The sequence below is a fragment of the Tupaia chinensis genome, unplaced genomic scaffold, assembly GCF_000334495.1.
Source record: "Tupaia chinensis unplaced genomic scaffold, TupChi_1.0 Scaffold140061_1, whole genome shotgun sequence".
Taxonomy (NCBI): Eukaryota; Metazoa; Chordata; class Mammalia; order Scandentia; family Tupaiidae; genus Tupaia; species Tupaia belangeri.
This window is the reverse complement of record NW_006199940.1, coordinates 246,495-267,232: the sequence shown is the minus strand read 5'-3', so window position 1 is coordinate 267,232 and position 20,738 is coordinate 246,495. Positions and strand designations below refer to the sequence as shown.

The 20,738-nt window shown below is 64.1% G+C and overlaps 2 protein-coding genes across 7 annotated transcripts in view; one reads left to right on the top strand and one right to left on the bottom strand.

Annotated features, from left to right (window-relative positions):
- Positions 1–5,547, top strand: part of CPSF1 (cleavage and polyadenylation specific factor 1) — a 19,009-nt gene extending 13,462 nt beyond the window's left edge. The window contains exons 16-37 of one of the 3 annotated variants that reach the window (XM_006162432.3): positions 491–580; positions 689–796; positions 871–1,012; positions 1,165–1,343; positions 1,411–1,547; positions 1,655–1,829; positions 1,906–2,112; positions 2,187–2,276; positions 2,357–2,500; positions 2,574–2,726; positions 3,280–3,396; positions 3,475–3,565; positions 3,633–3,717; positions 3,789–3,930; positions 4,010–4,162; positions 4,231–4,407; positions 4,486–4,552; positions 4,644–4,691; positions 4,759–4,914; positions 4,994–5,123; positions 5,188–5,326; positions 5,410–5,547. In XM_006162432.3, the coding sequence (XP_006162494.1) occupies positions 491–580; positions 689–796; positions 871–1,012; positions 1,165–1,343; positions 1,411–1,547; positions 1,655–1,829; positions 1,906–2,112; positions 2,187–2,276; positions 2,357–2,500; positions 2,574–2,726; positions 3,280–3,396; positions 3,475–3,565; positions 3,633–3,717; positions 3,789–3,930; positions 4,010–4,162; positions 4,231–4,407; positions 4,486–4,552; positions 4,644–4,691; positions 4,759–4,914; positions 4,994–5,123; positions 5,188–5,326; positions 5,410–5,457 (2,778 nt within the window). In that variant the 3' untranslated portion in view covers positions 5,458–5,547. Of the gene's footprint in view, positions 1–490; positions 581–688; positions 797–870; positions 1,013–1,164; positions 1,344–1,410; positions 1,548–1,627; positions 1,830–1,905; positions 2,113–2,186; positions 2,277–2,356; positions 2,501–2,573; positions 2,727–3,279; positions 3,397–3,474; positions 3,566–3,632; positions 3,718–3,788; positions 3,931–4,009; positions 4,163–4,230; positions 4,408–4,485; positions 4,553–4,643; positions 4,692–4,758; positions 4,915–4,993; positions 5,124–5,187; positions 5,327–5,409 lie in introns of all 3 variants that reach the window. The other 2 variants (XM_006162431.3, XM_014593264.2) reach the window with 2 other exon arrangements.
- Positions 5,539–20,372, bottom strand: ADCK5 (aarF domain containing kinase 5). Of its 4 annotated transcripts, none has more exons than XM_027765968.1 (14): positions 20,343–20,372; positions 14,405–14,508; positions 13,515–13,658; positions 7,943–8,018; positions 7,661–7,861; positions 7,313–7,567; positions 7,111–7,242; positions 6,945–7,028; positions 6,780–6,861; positions 6,625–6,724; positions 6,460–6,551; positions 6,046–6,298; positions 5,870–5,968; positions 5,539–5,799 (listed from the first exon to the last, which is right to left on the bottom strand). In XM_027765968.1, exons 1-14 carry the CDS (start codon positions 20,352–20,354, stop codon positions 5,694–5,696), a joined length of 1,740 nt encoding a protein of 579 aa, XP_027621769.1. In that variant the 5' UTR covers positions 20,355–20,372; the 3' UTR covers positions 5,539–5,693. The 4 variants fall into 4 exon arrangements, with proteins under 4 accessions (XP_027621769.1, XP_014448751.1, XP_027621768.1 ...); XM_014593265.1 differs by having other exon boundaries at positions 6,625–6,703; XM_027765967.1 differs by lacking the exon at positions 20,343–20,372 and adding an exon at positions 16,536–16,816 and having other exon boundaries at positions 6,625–6,703.
- Positions 20,373–20,738: the final 366 nt, after the last annotated feature.

Below are 20,738 nucleotides of genomic sequence, written 5' to 3'. Positions count from 1 at the left end.
TGTGGCCTGCAGGGAGCTCGACGGTGCCGCAGGATGAGGTGGACGAGATCGAAGTGTATGGCAGCGAGGCCCAGTCGGGCACGCAGCTGGCCACCTACTCCTTTGAGGTGGGTTTGGGCCTGCAGGGGTGCCCGCCCCACACCTGGCGGGACTGACCCAATGCTGGTGTGCTGGCAGGTGTGTGACAGCATCCTCAACATCGGACCCTGTGCCAATGCAGCCATGGGCGAGCCGGCCTTCCTCTCGGAAGAGGTGGGCACTGGGGTGGCAGAGTATGGGCTCATCGGCCAGGCGGAGGGGTGGGGACGGAGGACGGGCCTCACGCCAGCCCCTGTGCAGTTCCAGAACAGCCCTGAGCCAGACCTGGAGATCGTGGTGTGCTCTGGCTACGGGAAGAATGGCGCCCTGTCGGTCCTGCAGGTGTGTGTAGGGGAGGGGGGTGGGCCTGAGCCTGGGCTAGCTGACCCACGCCCACCTGACGGCATTCCAGAAGAGCATCCGGCCCCAGGTCGTGACGACCTTTGAACTTCCTGGCTGCTATGACATGTGGACAGTCATCGCCCCTGTGCGTAAGGACGAGGTATGTATCGCCCCAGGGACGAGGGCTGGGAGGCGGGACTGTTGCCCCATGCCCTGTGTGCCCTTCATGCATGGTGGTCTCTGGCCTTGCTTCCCCTCGGCTCCCCAGGAGGAGACCCCCAAGGCAGAAGGCACAGAGCAGCCCAGGGCTGCCGAGGCAGAGGATGGCGTGCGCAGACATGGGTTCCTCATTCTGAGCCGGGAGGACTCGACCATGGTGAGGCTGGGCCTGGGGCTGGGGACCCCACGGGGCCTGCTGAGGGCGCCCTCACCACTGTGTGGCGTCCACAGATCTTGCAGACCGGGCAGGAGATCATGGAGCTGGATACCAGTGGCTTTGCCACCCAGGGCCCCACTGTCTTCGCGGGGAACATTGGGGACAACCGGTATATTGTCCAAGTGTCCCCATTGGGTATCCGCCTACTGGAAGGAGGTGAGGTGGGGAGGGGGAGTGGAAGGAGGCGGCTTGGAGAGGCGGGGCCTGGGGCATGGCCTGGGCAGAGGGCAGATGTGGAGAGGCGGGGCCTGGGCGGACCCGGCTCTGGAAGGCAGGGCCTGGCGTTGCTAACTATCCTTTGCCCACAGTAAACCAGCTGCATTTCATCCCGGTGGACCTGGGAGCGCCCATTGTGCAGTGTGCTGTGGCTGACCCCTATGTGGTCATCATGAGTGCCGAAGGCCACGTCACCATGTTCCTCCTCAAGAGTGACACGTACGGTGGCCGCCACCATCGCCTGGCACTGCACAAGCCCCCCCTACATCATGTAGGTGTCTCCCTTCCCAGTGCCCGTCACTCTGTGGCCTGCGCTAAGCCCTCCTCTCCCTCTGCAGCAGTCCAAGGTGATCACGCTCTGCCTGTACCGTGACGTCAGTGGGATGTTCACCACTGAGAGCCGCCTAGGAGGGGCCCGCGATGAGCCGGGGGCCCGTGGCAGCTGCGAGGTGGAGGGCCTGGGTGCAGAGACCAGGTGCACAGGGGTGGGGGCCTGGGCTTGGACCTTGGGCGAGGCGGGGCTGCAGAGACCAGGTGCCGAGTGGGGGTGTGTAGAGAGGGCCCTGACGTGCCGCCCCGCAGCCCCACGGTGGATGATGAGGAGGAGATGCTGTACGGGGACTCGGGCTCCCTCTTCAGCCCCAGCAAGGAGGAGACCCGGAGGAGCAGCCAGCCCCCGGCTGACCGGGACCCTGCACCCTTCCGAGCAGAACCTACCCACTGGTGCCTGCTGGTGCGGGAGAACGGAACCATGGAGGTAGGCGGTGCCCTGCACACGGCCAGCTGGCACCTGTGCCCCATGTCCGCACCGCACTGACCACTGCCCCTTGCAGATGTACCAGCTGCCCGACTGGCGACTGGTGTTCCTGGTGAAGAACTTCCCCGTGGGGCAGCGGGTCCTGGTGGACAGCTCCTTTGGACAGCCAGCCACACAGGCTGAGGCCCGCAAGGAGGAGGCCACGCGCCAAGGGGAGCTGCCCCTTGTCAAGGAGGTGCTGTTGGTGGCACTGGGGAGCCGGCAGAGCAGGCCCTACCTGCTGGTGAGTGCTGGTGGGGGTGGGCGTGGGCGTGAGCGGGGCCAGGCTCCCCTGACGCCTGCCCCGCTGGGTACCAGGTGCACGTGGACCAGGAGCTGCTCCTCTACGAGGCCTTTCCCCACGACTCACAACTCGGCCAGGGCAACCTCAAAGTCCGCTTCAAGAAGGTGCGGCGGCCAGGCCTGCTGGGGGCAGGGGGCCGTCTGGTGGGGCCTCCACAGGACGTGGCCACCTTGGTGTCCCCCAGGTTCCCCACAACATCAATTTCCGTGAGAAGAAACTGAAACCATCAAAGAAGAAGGCGGAGGGTGGAAGCACCGAAGAGGGGGCCGGGGCCCGGGGCCGTGTGGCTCGTTTCCGCTACTTTGAGGACATTTATGGCTACTCAGGGGTAGGTGGGTGCTCTGCCGTTCCGCCGGGGAGGGAGCCAGCCCGCCTCTGGCCCTCACAGTGCTGTCCTCCAGGTGTTCATCTGTGGGCCCTCACCCCACTGGCTCTTGGTGACTGGCCGGGGGGCACTGCGGCTGCACCCCATGGGCATTGACGGCCCCATCGACTCCTTTGCCCCATTCCACAATGTCAACTGCCCCCGGGGCTTCCTGTACTTCAACAGACAGGTAGGAAGGCGTGACCCAGCGCCAGGACAGGAGAGGCCTTAGTCCCCACCCCAGAGGCCTCGGAGGAACATCTAGAGACTGGTGGGGACCTGCCTGGGGCTTGCGGGGCAGGCCTGGGGGACGGAGAGGCGAGTTTACTCCCGGCGGGCCTGTCCTCAGGAGCCTTTGATCACAAGTGACAGGGGGGGGTACACGCCTCCGAGCCTCAGTTTCCTTCACGGTGCCACCAAGACGTCCACAGTGAGCACGTGAGTTACCCCACAGCTGCGATGAGGCCAGTACTTTCTAGGTATTGATGGACTCAGACCTGGGGAACAGTGGGCAGCGCAGGCCCAGGAAGGGCTTAGGCTGCTTTTGCCCTCCCTGCAGCCCCCGCATGGCCAGCCTGCAGGCGGCCCTTTGCCTGGAGCCTCCTGGACCCTGGGTGAGCCTGGGAGAGCAGTGCAGCTGCTTGTCAGGAGCTAGGGCTCTGGGCATCCTAGCTGCGGCGCCGCAGGGAGTGGGGGCCTCCACTGCTGAGCCTGCGCCTGCCCCCGCCCCGCCCCGCCCCCAGGGTGAGCTGCGGATCAGCGTCCTGCCCGCCTACTTGTCCTACGATGCCCCGTGGCCTGTCAGGAAGATCCCTCTGCGCTGCACCGCCCACTATGTGGCTTACCATGTGGAGTCCAAGGTCCGCCCCGCCCCAGACATACCCGGGACACGCCCAGGACACACCTGGCTGGCCCAGTCTGACCTCTGCTACCCACAGGTGTACGCGGTTGCCACCAGCACCAACGCGCCATGCACCCGCATCCCACGCATGACGGGCGAGGAGAAAGAGTTTGAGACCATCGAGAGAGGTGTGTGCCGCCCCACCTGTGCCCCGTGCTGGGGCCACCTTCCGTGACCGTCACGCTTCTTCTGCAGATGACCGGTACATCCACCCCCAGCAGGAGGCCTTCTCCATCCAGCTCATCTCCCCGGTCAGCTGGGAGGCCATCCCCAACGCCAGGTGAGGCCAGGCCCAGGGCCTGCTGCCCAGTGCCAAGCCTGGTTCCGCCCTGACCCTGCCCTTCTCTGCAGGATTGAACTGGAGGAGTGGGAACACGTGACATGCATGAAGACCGTGTCACTGCGTAGTGAGGAGACCGTGTCGGGCCTCAAGGGCTACGTAGCTGCAGGGACCTGCCTCATGCAGGGGGAGGAGGTCACCTGCCGTGGGCGGGTAAGGCACTAGGGGAGGGGCGGGCAGCTCTGCCATCGCATGGCCCCTCTGCCATCTCCTCCCCTCTCCTCCCGGCCAGATCCTCATCATGGATGTGATCGAGGTGGTGCCGGAGCCCGGCCAGCCCCTCACTAAGAACAAGTTCAAGGTCCTCTACGAGAAGGAGCAGAAGGGGCCTGTGACCGCCCTGTGTCACTGCAATGGCCACCTGGTGTCGGCCATCGGCCAGAAGGTGTGTCCTGTCGGCGCCCTGCCAGCCCTCTGCCAGCATCGGCCCTGCCTGACCCTCCTTCCCCCCAGATCTTCCTGTGGAGCCTGCGGGCCAGCGAGCTGACCGGGATGGCCTTCATCGACACCCAGCTGTACATCCACCAGATGATCAGCGTCAAGAACTTCATCCTGGCAGCCGACGTCATGAAGAGCATCTCGCTGCTGCGGTACCAGGAGGAGAGCAAGACGCTGAGCCTGGTGTCCCGGGTACCCAGGCTGGGCCGGCTGGGTGGCAGGGTGGGGGCTCTGGCCGCAGCACTGCTGACCGCCTCCCCTTGTCCCCAGGACGCCAAGCCCCTGGAGGTATACAGTGTGGACTTCATGGTGGACAACGCCCAGCTGGGCTTTCTGGGTGAGCAGGCCAGCGAGCGGCAGGCCTTGGGGCTGAGGCCGGAGGCGGGAGGGCGCGGAGGTGAGGCCGTCCTGACGCCTGTGCTCCTCAGTGTCCGACCGCGACCGCAACCTCATGGTGTACATGTACCTCCCTGAAGGTGAGTGCTATGCCCCTCTCCCCCACCCGGGCGGGCCGGGCAGGTGTGACCCAGTCCCTCTGCCCAGCCAAGGAGAGTTTCGGGGGCCTGCTCCTGCTGCGCAGAGCAGACTTCCACTTGGGGGCCCATGTCAACACCTTCTGGAGGACCCCATGCAGGGGTGCCGTGGAGGGGCCCAGCAAGAAGTCCGTGGTGTGGGAGAACAAGCACATCACATGGTTCGGTGAGCGAGGGGCGTGGTCAGCAGGGGCGTGGTCAGCAGGGGCGTGGCCAGTCCAGTGGCTCACTCCTACCCCCCACAGCCACGCTGGACGGCGGCATCGGGCTGCTGCTGCCCATGCAGGAGAAGACCTACCGGCGGCTGCTGATGCTACAGAACGCCCTCACCACTATGCTGCCCCACCACGCCGGCCTCAACCCACGCGCCTTCAGGTGAGTGCCGCGCCCCGCCTCGGCCCATCCCGGCAGCTCCGCCCTGACTCTCAGCTGCCCGCAGAATGCTGCACGTGGACAGGCGCACCCTGCAGAACGCCGTGCGCAACGTCCTGGACGGCGAGCTGCTCAGCCGCTACCTGTACCTCAGCACTATGGAGCGCAGCGAGCTGGCCAAGAAGATCGGCACGACGCCAGACATCGTGCGTGTGGCTTGCCCCGCCCCACCCCGCGCTTCCCCGCCCGCCACGGACCTCCCCACTTCACCTCACCCGTCCCTCCACAGATCCTGGACGACTTGCTGGAGACAGACCGTGTCACTGCCCACTTCTAAAGCCCCGGAGACTGCTGCTGCCCCATCACTGCCCTCACCCCGCTGCCTCCCACCCCTTTTGTACAAAATACAAGAGAAAGATTTGTTTGAGACAAGTGTGTGGTGATTGCATAGTCTCCTGGCCCTCAGCGGTCCCCCATTCAGGCCAGTTCTCCAGTGCTCCTGGATCTGGAGCACCTGTGGGCAGGCTCTGGCTGGCTCCTTCCACGGAGGTGGTGTGCTGCTGGCCAGGTGGCCTAGGCCTCCAGGTACTGCTGGAACTCCTCTGCATGGGGCAGGAGCCCCAAGTGGGCCAGGGCGCGCACCAGGAGAGCAGTGAGTCGCATCACCAGGACCTGCAGCCTGTGGAAGGCAGGGCCAGTCGCGGGCATGTAGGCCCGCCACCCCGCCAGCTCTGCCCAGGGCTGCTTACCTCAAGGCCACCTCGAACCTGAGCACCTCCCAGCCGGCCCTGATGTGCCAAAGGCTGCTGCTGTCGGCACCCTGCAGGCGGCTCCGGGCTCTGACCGCACTGCAGGACAGAGGTGGCTCAGCCCAGCCTGCTGCCCACCACCCGCCTGCCCCGAGCACCCATGGGCACCCACCCACCTCTTGGCCATCAGGGAGTAGCGGTCGACTGGCGTGCCAAGGGCCGCGTTGACGGCACGCACGGTGTTGAGGTTGCGCAGCACGAGCAGCATGGGCCGCGGCAGGGCCTTGAGCACGTCCATGACGCGGGCGAAGTGCTCGCGGGCCATGTCCTGCATGTAGGCCACCTCCTCTCGGCTCAGCAGGCGGGAGCCCCACAGCCGCCCCAGCCGCACCGGCCGCTGCATGAGCCCCTCGGAGAACAGCAGGGAGTCTGCGGAGTTTTTTTCCCCCCCCAGCCGCACCGGCCGCTGCATGAGCACCTCGGAGAACAGCAGGTAGTCTGCGGAGGGGCGGCCTCAGCTGGCTCCTGCCCTCCTCGCACCCCCATCGCCATGGCACACCCACCCCCACACCTCTGCCCTGCGCCCTCACCTCGCACCCCCAGGGCTGCCGCGTGTGCCTTCATTGCCGCATCGTCCCGCAGGATGATGGCCCGCCACAGCTGGCACAAGGCTGACCGGTCCCTGTGGGTCACCAGGGTCCAGAGTGAGCCCAGGGCCTCAGGCAGAGGCCTACCCAGGGAGCCCCAGGGCTTACTTCTTGTCCAAGAACTGGTAGAGCCCGTGGTCCAGCAGCACCAGCTCTGCCTCCCCGTCCAGGCCTTTCCGCACCAGCACTGGGGACACAGCACATGGCCCTGCCTGGCACTGTCACACACCTGTGGCCCTCCCCTGCCCTGGGGACACCCTTACCATTGCCGGGGTGGGGATCAGAGTGGATGAAGCCAGTGTAGAATATCTGCTCTGCGAAAGTGCGGACCAGCTTCTCGGCTACCTGGGAAGCGGGATGAGTGAGCGGGCAGCTCCTGCGCCTGCTCCCCCACCCCCGGCCCGCCCAACCCCCCGGAGGGCACTCACATCCCGCTGCGCCAGCCCCTGGCTCCGGATGGCCTCCAGGTCGTTGACCTTGCAGCCCTCGCAGAAGTCGGCGGTCAGCACGCGCTGGGAAGGACCAAGAGGCAGGCAGTGGGCGGGGTCAGCAGGGATGGCAGCAGCTGCACCCACCCGAGGGGCCGCCACTCACCTTGCTGGACTTGTCCCAGTGCACGCGGGGAACCACGACGAAGCGGAAATGCTCCAGCTCCCGCGCACAGCGCTCTGCATTGCGGCCCTCGTTCTCGAAGTCCAGCTCCTGTGCCAGGGTCCCCTTCAGGTCCTGGAGGCCACAGCACAGCTGGTCAGACTGAGGCCTGGCCGCCCACAGCCTCCCGCCGCCCAGGGCTTACCTGCAGGACCCAGCTGAAGCCGAAGCTGGGGTGCATGAGCTCCACGAGGCGCAGCAGGAGCTCCAGCGTGCGCACGTCGGCAGCGAAGCGGTCGCGCAGGTCGATGTACTGTACCTTCACGGCCACGACAGTGCCGTCCCGCAGGGTGGCTCGGTGCACCTGTGCAAGGCTGGCAGCTGCCACCGGCTGGTAGTCGAACTCCTGGAAGAGCTCCAGGGGCAGGGCCTGGAAGTCCTCGAGGAACAGCTCGTCTACCTGGAGGGGTGGGCGCTGGAGCAGCCTGGCCATCTCGGCTCCACCAGCAGCTCCACCAGCACCAGCCCCGCCCCCGTCCCCGCCCGGGCTCACCTCCCGGAAGCCGCGAGTGAGGGCCTTGTCCTCCAGCACACGCAGGGTCCGGATGTACTCAGGGGGCAGCAGGTGGTTGAAGGAGCACAGCCCCTGGCCCAGCTTCACATACAGGCCGCCGTTGCTGATGGCCCCTGCCACCAGGGCATCAGCCGCCCGCTGGTGACACGCCGACATCGCCTCTAGGTACCCCGGGCTGTTCTGACCACAGACACAGGGGGAGGAGTGGGGCAGGCAGCACCTCTGTGCCCTGCCCACCCCCCCGCCCAGGGCGGGACAAACCTCTTCCACCCCGCGCAGGGTGACATTCGCGCACCACCAGTAGTCCAGGGAGATCTGTATGCCGACCCTCAGGGACCTGTGGGCACAGGGGGCCCTCAGCCCACAGCAAGCAGGGGCGGGCTCCGTCTGGCACTTGGGCCCCTGCTGAGCCCTCACTGACAGGCCTCACCCCTGCCCACCCGAGTCTTCAGCGTGCAGGGGACACCCGGGTGGCACTCGCAGAGACCCTGCAGCCTGTGTCCATCAGCCCCCCTCCCCATCTACGACACCTGGGGTGTCCGGGGGACGGGGTAAGGCAGCATCTGCTGGAGAGGAGGGGGTGCGGGCAGCACTAGAGCGGGCACAGACGGGGCAGTCGAGAGAGGAGGGGGTGCGGGCAGCACTAGAGCGGGCACAGACGGGGCAGTCGAGCGGGTGCGAGGGAGGGGGGCGGCCGAGGACACCCGGGAGGGACGCGCAGACATCCTGCAGCCCGTGACCATCAGCCCCCCTCCCCATCTACGACCCCTGGGGTGTCCGGGGGACGGGGTAAGGCAGCATCTGCTGGAGAGGAGGGGGTGCGGGCAGCACTAGAGCGGGCACAGACGGGGCAGTCGAGAGAGGAGGGGGTGCGGGCAGCACTAGAGCGGGCACAGACGGGGCAGTCGAGAGAGGAGGGGGTGCGGGCAGCACTAGAGCGGGCACAGACGGGGCAGTCGAGCGTCTCCAAGGATGAATGCCGCCAGAGGTCAGGGTCACCTGCGCCCTGGGGTCCCTGAGAGGGAGGACTGACAGGGTCTCAGTGAAGGAGTGTGGAACTCAGGGGGTCAACCAGGCATGGCAGGGAGGGAAGGCTCTGAGGCCCCAGTCGGTCTGGAAGCTCGCAGGCCAGGTGTGCTATCTGGCCTCCTGGGTGAAGCCCACACGCGGCGCCTTTGTCGGCTCTGTCTCTGCTCCTGAGTCCCCTCAAGAGCCACGGCACCTGGTTGGGGTTGGGTCCAGTTTCTGGATGTACCCTGGGCAGAGCTGGCCCCACGCATGTCAGCTGTGGGCACTGAGGCCCTCTGGCGTCCTCCAGAGCAGGAGTTGCATGGGGACCGGTGCGTGCAGCTCTGCAGCAGGCCTGGCCCAGAGGCAAGGCCTTAGTCTGGCAGCCTGCAGCCGCCCGGGGAGGGGGCAGAGGACGAAGCAGGCTGCTGCCCTGCGCTGCCTACCTATGGGGCAGGGGCACCAAAGTCCCAGGGTACCTCAGAGGCCAGCCTGCAAGGTTTGCTGCTGGAACTGAAGGCCCTGAGTGCGGTGCGCAGTCTGTACAGTGACACTCAGGACAGTCTTAGCTCCGTGTGGGCCGTGGGTGAGAACCCGGGAGCTGCGGGGGAGTAGCCAGGAGCACACCACGGCACAGAGCAGCTGCCATGTGCAGTCACCCTGTGGCTGTGTGGGGAGACTCCCAGAGCCTGCACAGGACCAAGGCCCGCACAGCATGCACGAGGGGGTGGCTTTGGCCACAGCAGGGCGGCCTTCTCCCTTTCTGAAGGGTCCAGTCCAGGGCCCCCCTGCACAGGGTCCAGAGAGGCAGGCGTCTTCACAGACAGGACGGTCACACTTGGCTACTGAACCAGAAATGTACTGTGGTGGGACAAGGGGAGCAGATCCCTGCTGGGGGGTCACAGATACAGGGAGAGGGGCGAGGGCAACATCTGTGACAGGAGCGGAGCTGCCGCAGACGCCTCCTGACTGGGCTGGGAGCACCGTGGGCACGGGATCCGTCTCCATGCACACTCCAGGGCCGGCGGGGGCACAGAGGCTCGGAGCGGCTCAGACATGCTGGTGGGGAGCCCGGGCGGGATTCAACTCTGCCGTGCTTGAACTTTTCACAGAAACGCTGGTGATAGCAGAGGGGCCAGCCCCGTGGCCTGGCAGTTCTGGCCAGTTGGATCCCACAGGCCACCCACAAATGGCAGACACTCCTGTCACCAAGGCAGTACTGAGCCCTAAAGCCGGCCCTCTCTGGGCAAAGCTGACTCCTTACGACACAGCACCGGGTGACTGCAGGCCAGCTGGGGACAGCTGTGTTGGACATGGCCTGCCCTGCCTGCTGCAGGCCGCTTACTTCAGCAGAAACCGAATGTCCACAGCCCATGAGGTCGCTGGCGGGCCCCTAGCAGGGGCATCTCAGACATGGGCAGGTGCGCGGTTTCCATGCAATCGCTGGTCCGCAATCACTCGTGACTGGTGTGCGTGCACTCACTCCTGTCCCCACGTCAGCACCACGTTGTCCATGCTCGCGGAGTGAACTTGTTACTGTGAAGACGGTGGCCAAGGGGTGTTTTTCTTTCTTTTGACAGGGTTTTGCTATAGGGCGCGTGCACTCGCCAGAAAGGCAGAGACAGAGAGACAGAAAGCAAGAAATCACCCCCAGGGAGGATGGCCACGCTGCAATCCCTTCTCCTCCATTCTCCTCTCGGGATCTTGGGCATGCACGCACACGCGCCCGGCGTGAGTTTAAGCCACCAGATCCAGGACTCAAACCATGGTCAACTACATGGGAGTCCAGCGACATAGCCATTACATCAACTGCTGGTCCCCAAGGGGTAGTCTTTCTAGGCTCAGTTGTTCTCCCAAGTCATTGCAGCATTCCATAAAGAACGGTCTATCAGGAACCAGCAGTTAGTGTAATGGCTATGTTGCTGGACTCCCACGTAGTTGACCGCGGTTCGAGTCCTGGACCCAGTGGCTTAAACTCATGCCGGGTGCGTGTGCGTGCGTGCCCAAAATCCCGAGAGGAGAATGGAGGAGAAGGGATTGTGGCGTGACAATCCCCCCTTGGGGATGATTTCTCGCTTTCTGTCTCTCTCTGTCTGGCTGGCGAGTGCACGCCCCCTATAGCAAAACCCTCCCCCCCAAAAAAAAAAAGAACGGTCTATCTTCCTGGGGCCAACAGATGATGTAGCAGTTATATCACTGGACTCCCACATGGCTGAGAGCGCAGGCGGTTCGAGGCACAGACCTGGTGGCTTCAAAATCACGCTGGGTGCATGTGTGCCCAAGATCCCAGAAGGAGGATGGCGGAAAAAGGATTGTGGAGTGGTGATCCCCCCAGGGAGATTTCTCACTCTCTCTCACCATCTCTCCCTTTCTCCCCCCGGCAAGCTCACGTGCACTAAGACAAAAACCTCTACGAAAAAGCAGTCTGCCGTCTCCGCCCTCTGCCCGTGGAGTGCTCACTGGTGTGGACTCAGGCAGGTATCCCCCTTCGCGTGCTGCCACCTTTCCCTTCATTACCATCCTGTTGCTGAACCTGCTCCCAATCCGACTAGAGGGAGTCCCTTCGGTCTGGCTTTGGGCCCCCCCCCCAAAGTCCTTGGACCTCGGCGGTTACAGGGGTGTCTGCCGCTCATGGCCTGCAGGTGCCCAGCAAGGCCAGCCACAGGGCAGGGCTCGGGGCTGCAGGGAGGGCAGATTAGCCACAGCCCATCACATGGCCAGCTGTGCCCCCCTCCTGAAGCCTAGACCCCCAAGCCAGGCGAGCTTCGGTTGGCCCTGCTCCATGCAGGCTGCGCAGGGACGGGCAGGCGTCGGAGGGCACCCTTCCTCGCCCTCTCTCACAGCTCTGCCATGGCCTGTGGCTGTCACGTGGCCGTTACGTGCACACTGCGCCCTGCTGAGCTTGGGGTCATTGTACAGCCCATGACAGTGGGGGCCTAGCCTGACAGTGGCACGGGGAGCCCCACGCTGCAAGGCAGACCCAGTCTGCAGGCCGCCCCTAGTGCCCCGGCACGCTGGGCCCCGTGACCAGCTGGAGCTGGGGCCAGCACAGCACTGCGGCCCTGCGGGAGTGCTATCTCTCACAGAACAACAGATGGGTAAACAAAACAACCAAGGCCATCCGAAGGGACCCCGGAGTACAGCCAGCCGGTGAGGGTGGTCACGGCATCAGAGGCCCGGGCAGCGAGATGGGCTAGGGGACTGTGTCGTCGCCCTCGAGTCTGGCCAACCCTGGTCATGACGGCCAAGACAATGCAGAGGGACTTTTCAGGCCACGAGAGGCCAGAGGTGACCACTCAGGAATGCTGTGGCCCTGGACTGGCTGCTCCGGCAGGAAAGACACTCCAAGGGCACCTGGCAGCACACAACAGGCCCTGACACGCGTGCAGTGTTCTCAGGGGAGGGGGCGCCGCCGGCCCGGGCTGCAGGCACGCACACCGCTTCTGGTGAGTGTGTCGGTAAAACCGGCTCCCTGCACTGCGCGCGGACATCGAAGAGTACGCCAGAACACACAGGAAGAGAGCTAGGTCCACAGATTCTGAGATTGTGTTTTAAGGACTTTGCCATATGGCACATGCATTCGCTGGGGAAATGGCGGGGGGCGGAGTGAGAGATCACCTCCCGGGGAAGGCCATGCCACAACCCTCTCCGTTTTCCTCTCAGGATTTTGAGCACACATGCACACGCGCTCAGTCCGAGTTTCAAGCCACCAGGTCTGAGACTTGAACTGTAGTCAGCCATGTGGGAGTCCAGGGATGTAACCCTCACGCCATCTGCTGGCCCCACAGATTTTTTGTTTGTGGGGTCCCTGGGGGGGTGGTTTGAGAGGTTTTTGTCTTAGGGTATATGCCCTTGCTGGGAGGGAGGCAGTACGAGAGTGAGGTACCACCCCCGGGGGGACAGCCACGCCACAGTCCCTCCTCCGTTCTCCTCCCAGGATCTTGGGCACACACGCACACACACCTGGTGTGATTTTCAAGCCACCAGATCCAGGACTCGAACTGTGGTTGGAGTCCACAGTGGGGCCCAGCAGTGCAACTGCTGTATCATCCCCTGGCCCTTGTTTGTCTGTTTTTAGCAAAATTTTTGCTGCAGAGTGTGTATACTCACCAGACAGGCAAGAGAGGAAGAGAGAGATGACCCGGAGGAGTGGCCGCACCGCCATCCCTTCTCCCTCCTCGGGGTTTGGGCACGCACACATACGTAGCTGATGTGATTTTTAGGCCGCCCAGTCCAGTACTCAAACCACGATCAGCCACGTGAGAATCCAGCACCTTAAGTTACACTACCTACTGCCCCCATAGATGGGTTAAGTTACATCTACAGGCCGGCAGGTGGCATGCTGCTTGGGGCTATGGACCCTCCCATGGCCAACCATAATTCGAGCCCTAGAACTGGCCACGGCCTCCATAGTGACGTCCCATCCCCAGAAAGTGCTGGGGCCCTCAGCACTGTGAGCCTCTAAGACTGCCAGGCCTGGGGAGGCAGCAGGACCCCGGGGCCAGGGGTGAGGTGACAGTACTCTGGGCTGCAGAAACGCCGGCTGGTGCTCGTCAGGAGGTCTCCTGGGCCCTATTTTGCAGGCAGAGGTGAAGGCGTGGCAAGGGCCCCACGCGGTCAGAGGCTTAGACCTCCCTGTCCGGGGGCGAGGGGAGGCCTATCGGAGTAGGCTTTCCCAGATCTGCTCTGGAGGGGGTGGCATCTGACTGGGAAAGGCCCGTGGAGGCCACGTCCATGGTGGGGAGCCTCACTGATGCCCGTCTATACCACAGCACACAGGCCTGGCCGCGCCCGCCCCCCCAGTAAAGGTTTCCGGCCTCCCTACCTGCCAAAGCGCCCGATGCCCTCCACCAGAAGCCGCGTCTTCCGCCTGTCCCGGGCCTCTGCCATGAAGTAGCGGAGTCCAAGGAACAGAGGCCCCCCCAGCACTGTGACGGCCAGCGCCTTCTTCCACAGTGGCCTTGAGGACCTGAGGGGCAGAGGCACGGAGGGGGGCTGGGCCGCACAGCGCCACCCCAGGGCTGCTCTGCTCCTGCCTGGCCTTCAGGGGCGTGGTCCCCCGCCCAGGCCCCCTTAGCAGGGTACCAGTGACCCTAGGCCAGCGTCTGCTCAGCCCTGGGGGTGACTCACAGCAGGTCCAGCCACCGCCCCTCAGCAACGGGCCGTTTGGGCACTGAGTCGGACTCAGCCCAGCACGTCCTGAAGCCCGTGAGGCCAGACTGAGCAGAGCAGCACACAGCGACGGCTGGGCCCAAGGCGTGCCGGGCAGGGCCAGCCCGGTGCAGACTCGGATCTGGAGTCCGCCTGCAGCACGCCTTCCAGGACCCGGGAGGGCGCCCACGGCCCCAGGGCCATCTCAGTGCACACTTGGCCAGGGAGCACCCGGCCTCCCTGCAGCCCACTGCTGTCCAGCCCGAGGCCTCAGACCAGCCTCTCCTGCCCAGAACCTCCCACCACACTCCGGGTGACCTGGCTCTGCCACCCCACCTGCAGCAGCCCTCCGACCTCGTCTCCCCCCGCCCAGTCTGGCCCTGCAGAGCGGGTGGGCAGCCTGACGCCTTCTGCTCCTGTCTCCCGGGGCGGGGGGGTCCCATCCCAGAGGATTCAGCCCTGCAGGGCCCCCCTCATGGTCAGGAACCAGGGCTTGGACGGAGCGGCCAGCGCCCTGTCTTGGCACTGAGGGGCGCCCTGTGAGAGCCGTGGAGGGCGGCTTACCTCATGGGTGGGGCCCTGGTGCTACTTCTGAAGAGCAAGGCCAGGGCAGGCCGGGGCTTGCATGTGCCCTGCAGCAGGGCGGGGTGGGCGCGGCACAGCTGCAGCTGCAAGGAGAGGCTAGCGTGAGGCAGGCGGGCCCAGCCCAGAGCCCCAGCACCCTCAGATGGCAGGGACGGGGCCACAGACCATGGCTCGGGGGAGAAGGGAGGAGGTGGCAAAGCCGGGCCTCGGCTGAGGACCTCTGATGCTGCGGCAGCCTGCAGCTCGACCTGGTCTGGTGGTATCCACCCTCCCCGCCTAGCACCGGCGATGCCCAGACCTGTCACTGCTTCCTGAGGCAGCGGCTGCCGCCCCGTGCCCCCCAAGGGGGGTCCGGCTGCCGACGCGTGCCCACAAAGGGTGGTCTGTGTGCTGGGAGAGTGTACGAGGAGGTGCCCAGTTCGGGGGTCCCTGCAGGGCCCGTGTGCAGGCACCGCTGACAGCAGGGGGAACTGGAGTCACCCAGGTGGCCCTGAGGGCATCTGTCCAGGCCACTGCCAGCGCCAGGAGCAGAATGGAGGGAGTGCCGCAGCCACGAAGCCCCCGGGGCGACGGTGCTCGGGCCTGGTCCCTGATCCCTGCTCAGCCACCAGCTCCCCGGCCCAGCTGCAAACCCCAAGTCAGTGCTCAGGGAAGAGGACCCCGTGGCAGCAGGTCCCAGCCCCACATGGACGTCACTGAACTGGGCCCCGAAGGCCCCAGTCTGCAGCTGTGCGCCCAGACAGCGTCAAGGACGGCGAGAGGCATGAGCCGGAGGAGGGCCGTGACCTGCAGTCCCAGGACAGAGGGCTCTGCTCAGCAAGGCCACGGCTCTCTCTCCGGCGAAGTCCCAGCAAGGGGGGCAGCCTGAGCAGGCGGGGGCGAGGCCAGCAGCCCTCTTGGTGCCCTGAGCTCAGTCAGAAGCCCAGAGGACAGCCACCCTACCCACTGCCCAGGGCCGGCACGCAAGACTCGCTGAGACCAGGCGCCCACCTCATCTGGCCCCAGCTCCCGCCACCCGCAGCCCACAGCCTCGTGACACCAGGACGCAGGCTGAACGAAGCAGTCCAGAGCACTCCGAGTGCATGACCCAGCAGCACAGGGTCACGGCTTTGTCCTCCCCACCAGGCCGTAGGCCCACCGAGTGGCCACCACCCGATTGCATCCCAAGTGCCTGGCCACGTCACCCTGAAGCCCCCAGGCAGGTCCGAGCAGCAGCCTGGCTCTCTGCCGGCCACACCTAATACCCTCCACGGCCCTGACGGGGGCGACCACGGAAGATCTGGAGACCAGGGGTTTGGGGAGAAAACCTCCAAAACGGTTCGAGGGTAACGGGAGACCTGAGTATGGACAACAGACTAGGGACTGTCCATATTTTCAGGCACAGAAAGGTGCTGTGGTTACAGAAGAGAAAGTCCGTGTTCCTACAGAAACGTTTTCAAATACGAGCAGAAACAGGGCGCAGACAACCAGGGTAGAACTGGGCGCAGGCCACTGCGGCCCACACGCTGCCCTCCCGTCTGTCTTCAGCCGTGTCTGTGACAGCAGCGAGGGCAAGCCGGGGGTGGGAGGCACGCCCTGACACCTGGAGAGGTCCTGGCTTTCAGTCCGGGCCTCCCAGGCAGGTCGAGAGGGGAGACCATGGAGTGAGGACCCAGGGATGCATCTAGGTGCAGCTCTCTCGTGAAGTGCTTTTTTCAACGAGCTGAAACACCTGCTGTAGTACTGCAAGGCATAGCCAGGGAGGTGGCGTTTGGAAAGTGTGGCCAATTCTGCCCCAGGTCACTCACTCCCAGGCATCTCGACCCCTCCACAGGCAGAGGGAGGCTGGGGTCTGGGCGGGACTCTGGTCTCAAGGCTCACCGTGCAGTCCTGACCATCCACTCTGTCACTGTCACTGTGCAGACTATGAGCCAGGGGACCTGACCCACGCGAAGACCTCAGCGCAGCAGGGCACACTCAGGCTGCAGGAGGCAGGGTGCCAATGGCAGGGTCCTGTCCCAGGACCCCAGCTCCTCCCACCTCCCCCAGCCACCACCCTGCGGGCGGACACAGGGTTGTGTGGCCAGGACAGGGCAGAGACCATTCCCAGCACCTGCGAAGCCAGACTCACCACCACAGCACATGCAGCGGCTCCCAAGGGAGGCGGCGGCCAGCGTGCAGGCAGGAGGGCTGGGAGGCCGGAGCGGGGAGAGCTCAGCATGCAGTGGCCAGACCTTGTCCTCTGTGCTCTCTTTAGAAAGTGACAACAGGGCCAGGAGTGGCGTGGCATCTGTAAAGGCTCTGGGCCCCACCAGGACCTCCCTGGGCTGTGTGTGAGTGTGGGCGTGAGCCGCCGTGGTGCACCCTCCGGGGTGCCTTCTCCATCTCTCATGAAAGGAAGAAACGAAGAAGGCAGCAACCAGGCCAGCAGGTGGCACAGAGGTGAAGGTGCTGGATCCCACACGGCTGACTCGGCAGTTCGAGTCCCAGACCAGCGGCAGGTACGTGTGCGTGCGTGCCCTAAGTCCTACGAGAACGGAGGAGAAGGGAGTGCAGCATGGCCATCCCCAGGGGGTGACTCCTCACTTTCCCTCTCTCTGTCTTTCCCTGTCTCTCTCTGAAGAGCGCACATACCCTACGGCAAAAGTCACAGGAGGAAGGAAGGGAGGAAGCCACCAAGACAGAGGATGCAGGCGCTCAGCCGCGCTGGTGCTGCACGGCCAGCCGTGGGCTCAGACCCCAGTCTGGCTGGCCTGGAGCACATGGGCCCGTGTGCGACCTCAGGACCCTGAGGGCTGGAGGGTCTGTGAAGAGATGAGGCCTGCCGGAGGCTTCCCGTGTGCACGCTGCTGTGGACTAAACAGCACGTCCACAGCAGAGAAGGCTGAGCCCGAATGAGCTCACAGCACCCGCAGCCCAAGCCCTGCCAGAGTGCTGGGTGGGAAGACCCTCTACTGGCCCGGCTGCAGCCTCTGCCCACCCTGGCTCGCATGGCTGCCCGCCCCCCAGTGCGCCCTGCTGTCCTCTAAGATTAGTGACACTTAGCCCGCGTCTGCCCAGACCCAGGACTAGGCCCTCAGAAACCCCTGTGCTTTACCAGGACCACTATCTGCTCTGCAGACGGCCAGCAGCTGAGGCCACCGGCAAAGCCAGGACTAACCAGACCCTGCGTGCCCAGGACGGGGCCCTTGCCAAGCAATAGGCAGGACCCAAGATGGCAGCGGCCCTGTGGACAAACGGCCTTGGCACAACTCGTGCTGACACTGCAGAGCGCGGCAGGGTCCCTGGGGCCAGCAGGGCCCGGCTCTTCCCAGTATGGGGTGCCCCGTGCTCTCCGACTGCTCTCCCTAGATCGCCCCCACATAGGAGAGCCAGGTGGTGCCAGTTCTGCAGCCGGGCTCCCCAGAGCCAAGTCTGGGCAATTCATGCCACACCATGCCCAACCTAAACCTCCTAATGGGCCCAGAGAGGCCTGCAGTCCGAGTCCAAGCCTCCAGCCAGCTCCTCACTACACTCCGCAGCCACAGGGTGGTGCTGGCCCACCACTGCCCAGCAGGTCCCTCACTCCCAAAACCTTCCAGCTTGAACAGGATGAAATAGCTCCCCGTGGGCCCGCTGGTGGACGCTGGACTCCCACATGGCCAACCACGGTTCTAGTCCCAGACCTGGTGGCTTTCTCATTTTCCCTCTCTCGCACTGGTCAAATTCGAAAATAATAATAATAAATAAAGTTAAAATAAAATGATTCTTGGGGCCAGCAAGTGGCATGGTGCTGATCTCCTACATGGCTGACTGTGGTTCGAGTCTCAGACCCGGCAGCTTTCTTTCTCACTTTCTCTCTCTCTCTCCCCCCATCTCTGGTCAAATTTAAAAATAAATAAAGTTAAATAAAATAATTTAAAAACAAAATTATTATTCTTTTTTAGAGAGATTTACTGTAGAGCACATGCACTCGCCAGAGAGACAGAGACAGGAAGCAAGACACGCCACCTGCCAGCACCCTGCTTTTTATAAGATTTATTTATTTTTATTTTATTTGTTATTATAATTATTATTTTTAGTTTGACCAGAGAGAGAGAGAGAAAGAGAAAGTGAGAAAGCAAGCCTCAGGGCCAGCAAGTGGTGTGATTAAGGTGCTGGATACTCCCACATGGCCAACCACGGTTCAAGTCCCAGACCTGGTGGCTTGCTTTCCCACTTTCTCTCTCTCTGTCTCACTCTGGTCAAATTAAGATAAATAAATGAGTAAATAAAAAGTTAAGTAAATAATTATTTTTTAAAAAAAGAAAGCAAGCAAGCAAGCAAGCAAGCTGTTATATCAAGCTGATTTCTTCAGGGTTTCCAATATGCTAAGGAAGGCCCCATTTCCCCCCCCCCCCCCCCCCTTTTTTTTTTTTTAAATAACATTTTGTTTATTTTATTCAGCAGAGGGTGTGAGTATTCACCAGAGAGAGTATAAGCAGGCACCCCGGGGGATGGCCATGCTGCAGTACCATCTCCACTGCCCCCTGGAGATTTTAGGCCCCCACTCCAGCATGCTTCTCCAGCTGCTGGAGCTGGGACGCGAACAGCACAGGCAGGCTTGTGGGACTCAGCCTCCTGCGCACTGATCCTAGCCGGACGCATGCAGAGGTGCCTGGCCGGACTCAGGCACCACGGGGTCCTTTCCAGGCTGACTACCCAGAGTGGCAGCCAGGAGCTCTGAGCAGCGGCAGTCCGGCACGTGAGCCCAGCTGGAGCGTGTACTGTGAGCACATGCGTGCTCAGCTCAGGTACAGGCCGGCTTGCCTGGGTTCCTGCAGGTGAGACAGAGGACGAGCCGTGGCCCACACAGGCCACCCACAACGGTGAGAAGCCAACTGCAGAGCCCAGGGCAAGACAGGCAGCGGCCATTGACAGGTGACCAGACCCTGGGGACCCTACATGGGCACCTCAGCCAGGGCAGCTGAGGCACAGAACTGTCCCGTGGCTGGGAAGTAACAGACTGGGAACCTGGGCCGGGCTGTGGGCCTGGTGACATCAATGCCCTGTCCTCCTCCAAGGATGTGCGACCCTCCACACCAGCCTGAACCGGAAGGCTGCCAGCCAGGAGCAGCTAGACCAGAAGCTCCACCCTGCCCGTCCAGCCCCTAGGCTGCCTGCAGGACAAGCGCCCTGGTGTGAAGCTCTGTCCACTGTCAGGCACTACCCAAGGGCCAGGCCAGGGTCTTCGCTGACCCTCAGGCGACCCTGCCTGGCAGATGGCCTGTGGGAGCCACACTGGTCAGGCCACTGGCCTCGCTGAGCGCAGCTCACAGCAGGTGCTGGTAGGAGCTTGACCGCTGGGGACCTATCTCCACTCCCCGCAGAGCTGTTGGCAAAGGCCACACCCCAGAGTCCGCTCACCTCGGGCAGGGAGACGGTGCGAGGGGACAGAGAGCTCGGAGGCCGAGCAGAGCAGCGTGGGCCACAGCCAGACGCGGGAGAGCAGCCCGGACCAGGTGTCTCCACGGGAGGGACGCCCTGGCCAGGAGGGGAGACCAGGCTCCACTGGCCAGGACTCTAGGGGTGCCGGGCTGTACCCGGGGCTTGGGCACGGGGCTGGGGTCAGAGGGGCCTGGGAAGAGGGAGGTCTCAGAGCTGTTAGGGACGCCTACAAGAGACCTGAGCGCTGGAGGCTAGACAGGGGATCTGCATCCCGCGGCATTTCAGGGCTCCGAGGAGGGAGTCTGAGGGAGCATGTGGGGTCTTGGGGATATAAGGGGAGCTTGGGGGTCCCAAGGGCCAGGGCCCTGGGAGCATGGAGTGTCCCTGGGGCATGCAGGGTCGGGGGTCCTGGGGAACGGGCTCTCGGGCCCTGATGGCCGGGATCTCAGGGTCCTTAGGGTGCAGGGTGTGGGGGTCCTACGGAGCGGGGTCTCGGGCCCTGAAGCTCCCTGGAGCACCCGCGGGGTCTCACCGGTCGCCACATTGCCCCGCCACTCGGCTCCCCCCGCCTTTTACCCCCCGGGCGGCGCCCGCTTCTTCGGCGGCGTAGCGCCCCCTGGCGGTCACGGGGGCACAGGCGTAGGCTCGCGCCCCCTGGAAAGCCGCGAGTCCCACACTCAGCTCCCCGGCGCCTGGAGTTTCCCTAACCACGTCGCCCGCAGGAAGGGCCGCAGTAAAAAGCGGATGGGGTGGCTCTCGTGACGGCCCTGCTCAGCACTCCCGAGCTGCACGACCCTGAGTCTCTCACGTCCTCAGGATCTTTCCTCGCTGCAAAGTATGCCTGCTGATGACCGCGGCAATGTTGGGACCCCAGGACGGCTGCCCGGGACCTTCTCTCCCTCCAGACCTCCCCTCTGGTGGGGCAAGC

Excerpts from the sequence above, each read along its gene's own strand:
- ADCK5 (XM_027765967.1), bottom strand. The coding sequence starts at position 16,796 with ATGAGAGATGGAGAAGGCACCCCGGAGGGTGCACCACGGCGGCTCACG. Across the intron at positions 8,019-13,514 it reads GGCATCGGGCGCTTTGGCAG|GTCCCTGAGGGTCGGCATAC; the intron begins GTAGGGAGGCCG and ends CTGTGCCCACAG. Across the intron at positions 7,029-7,110 it reads ACTGGGACAAGTCCAGCAAG|CGCGTGCTGACCGCCGACTT; the intron begins GTGAGTGGCGGC and ends GGTCCTTCCCAG.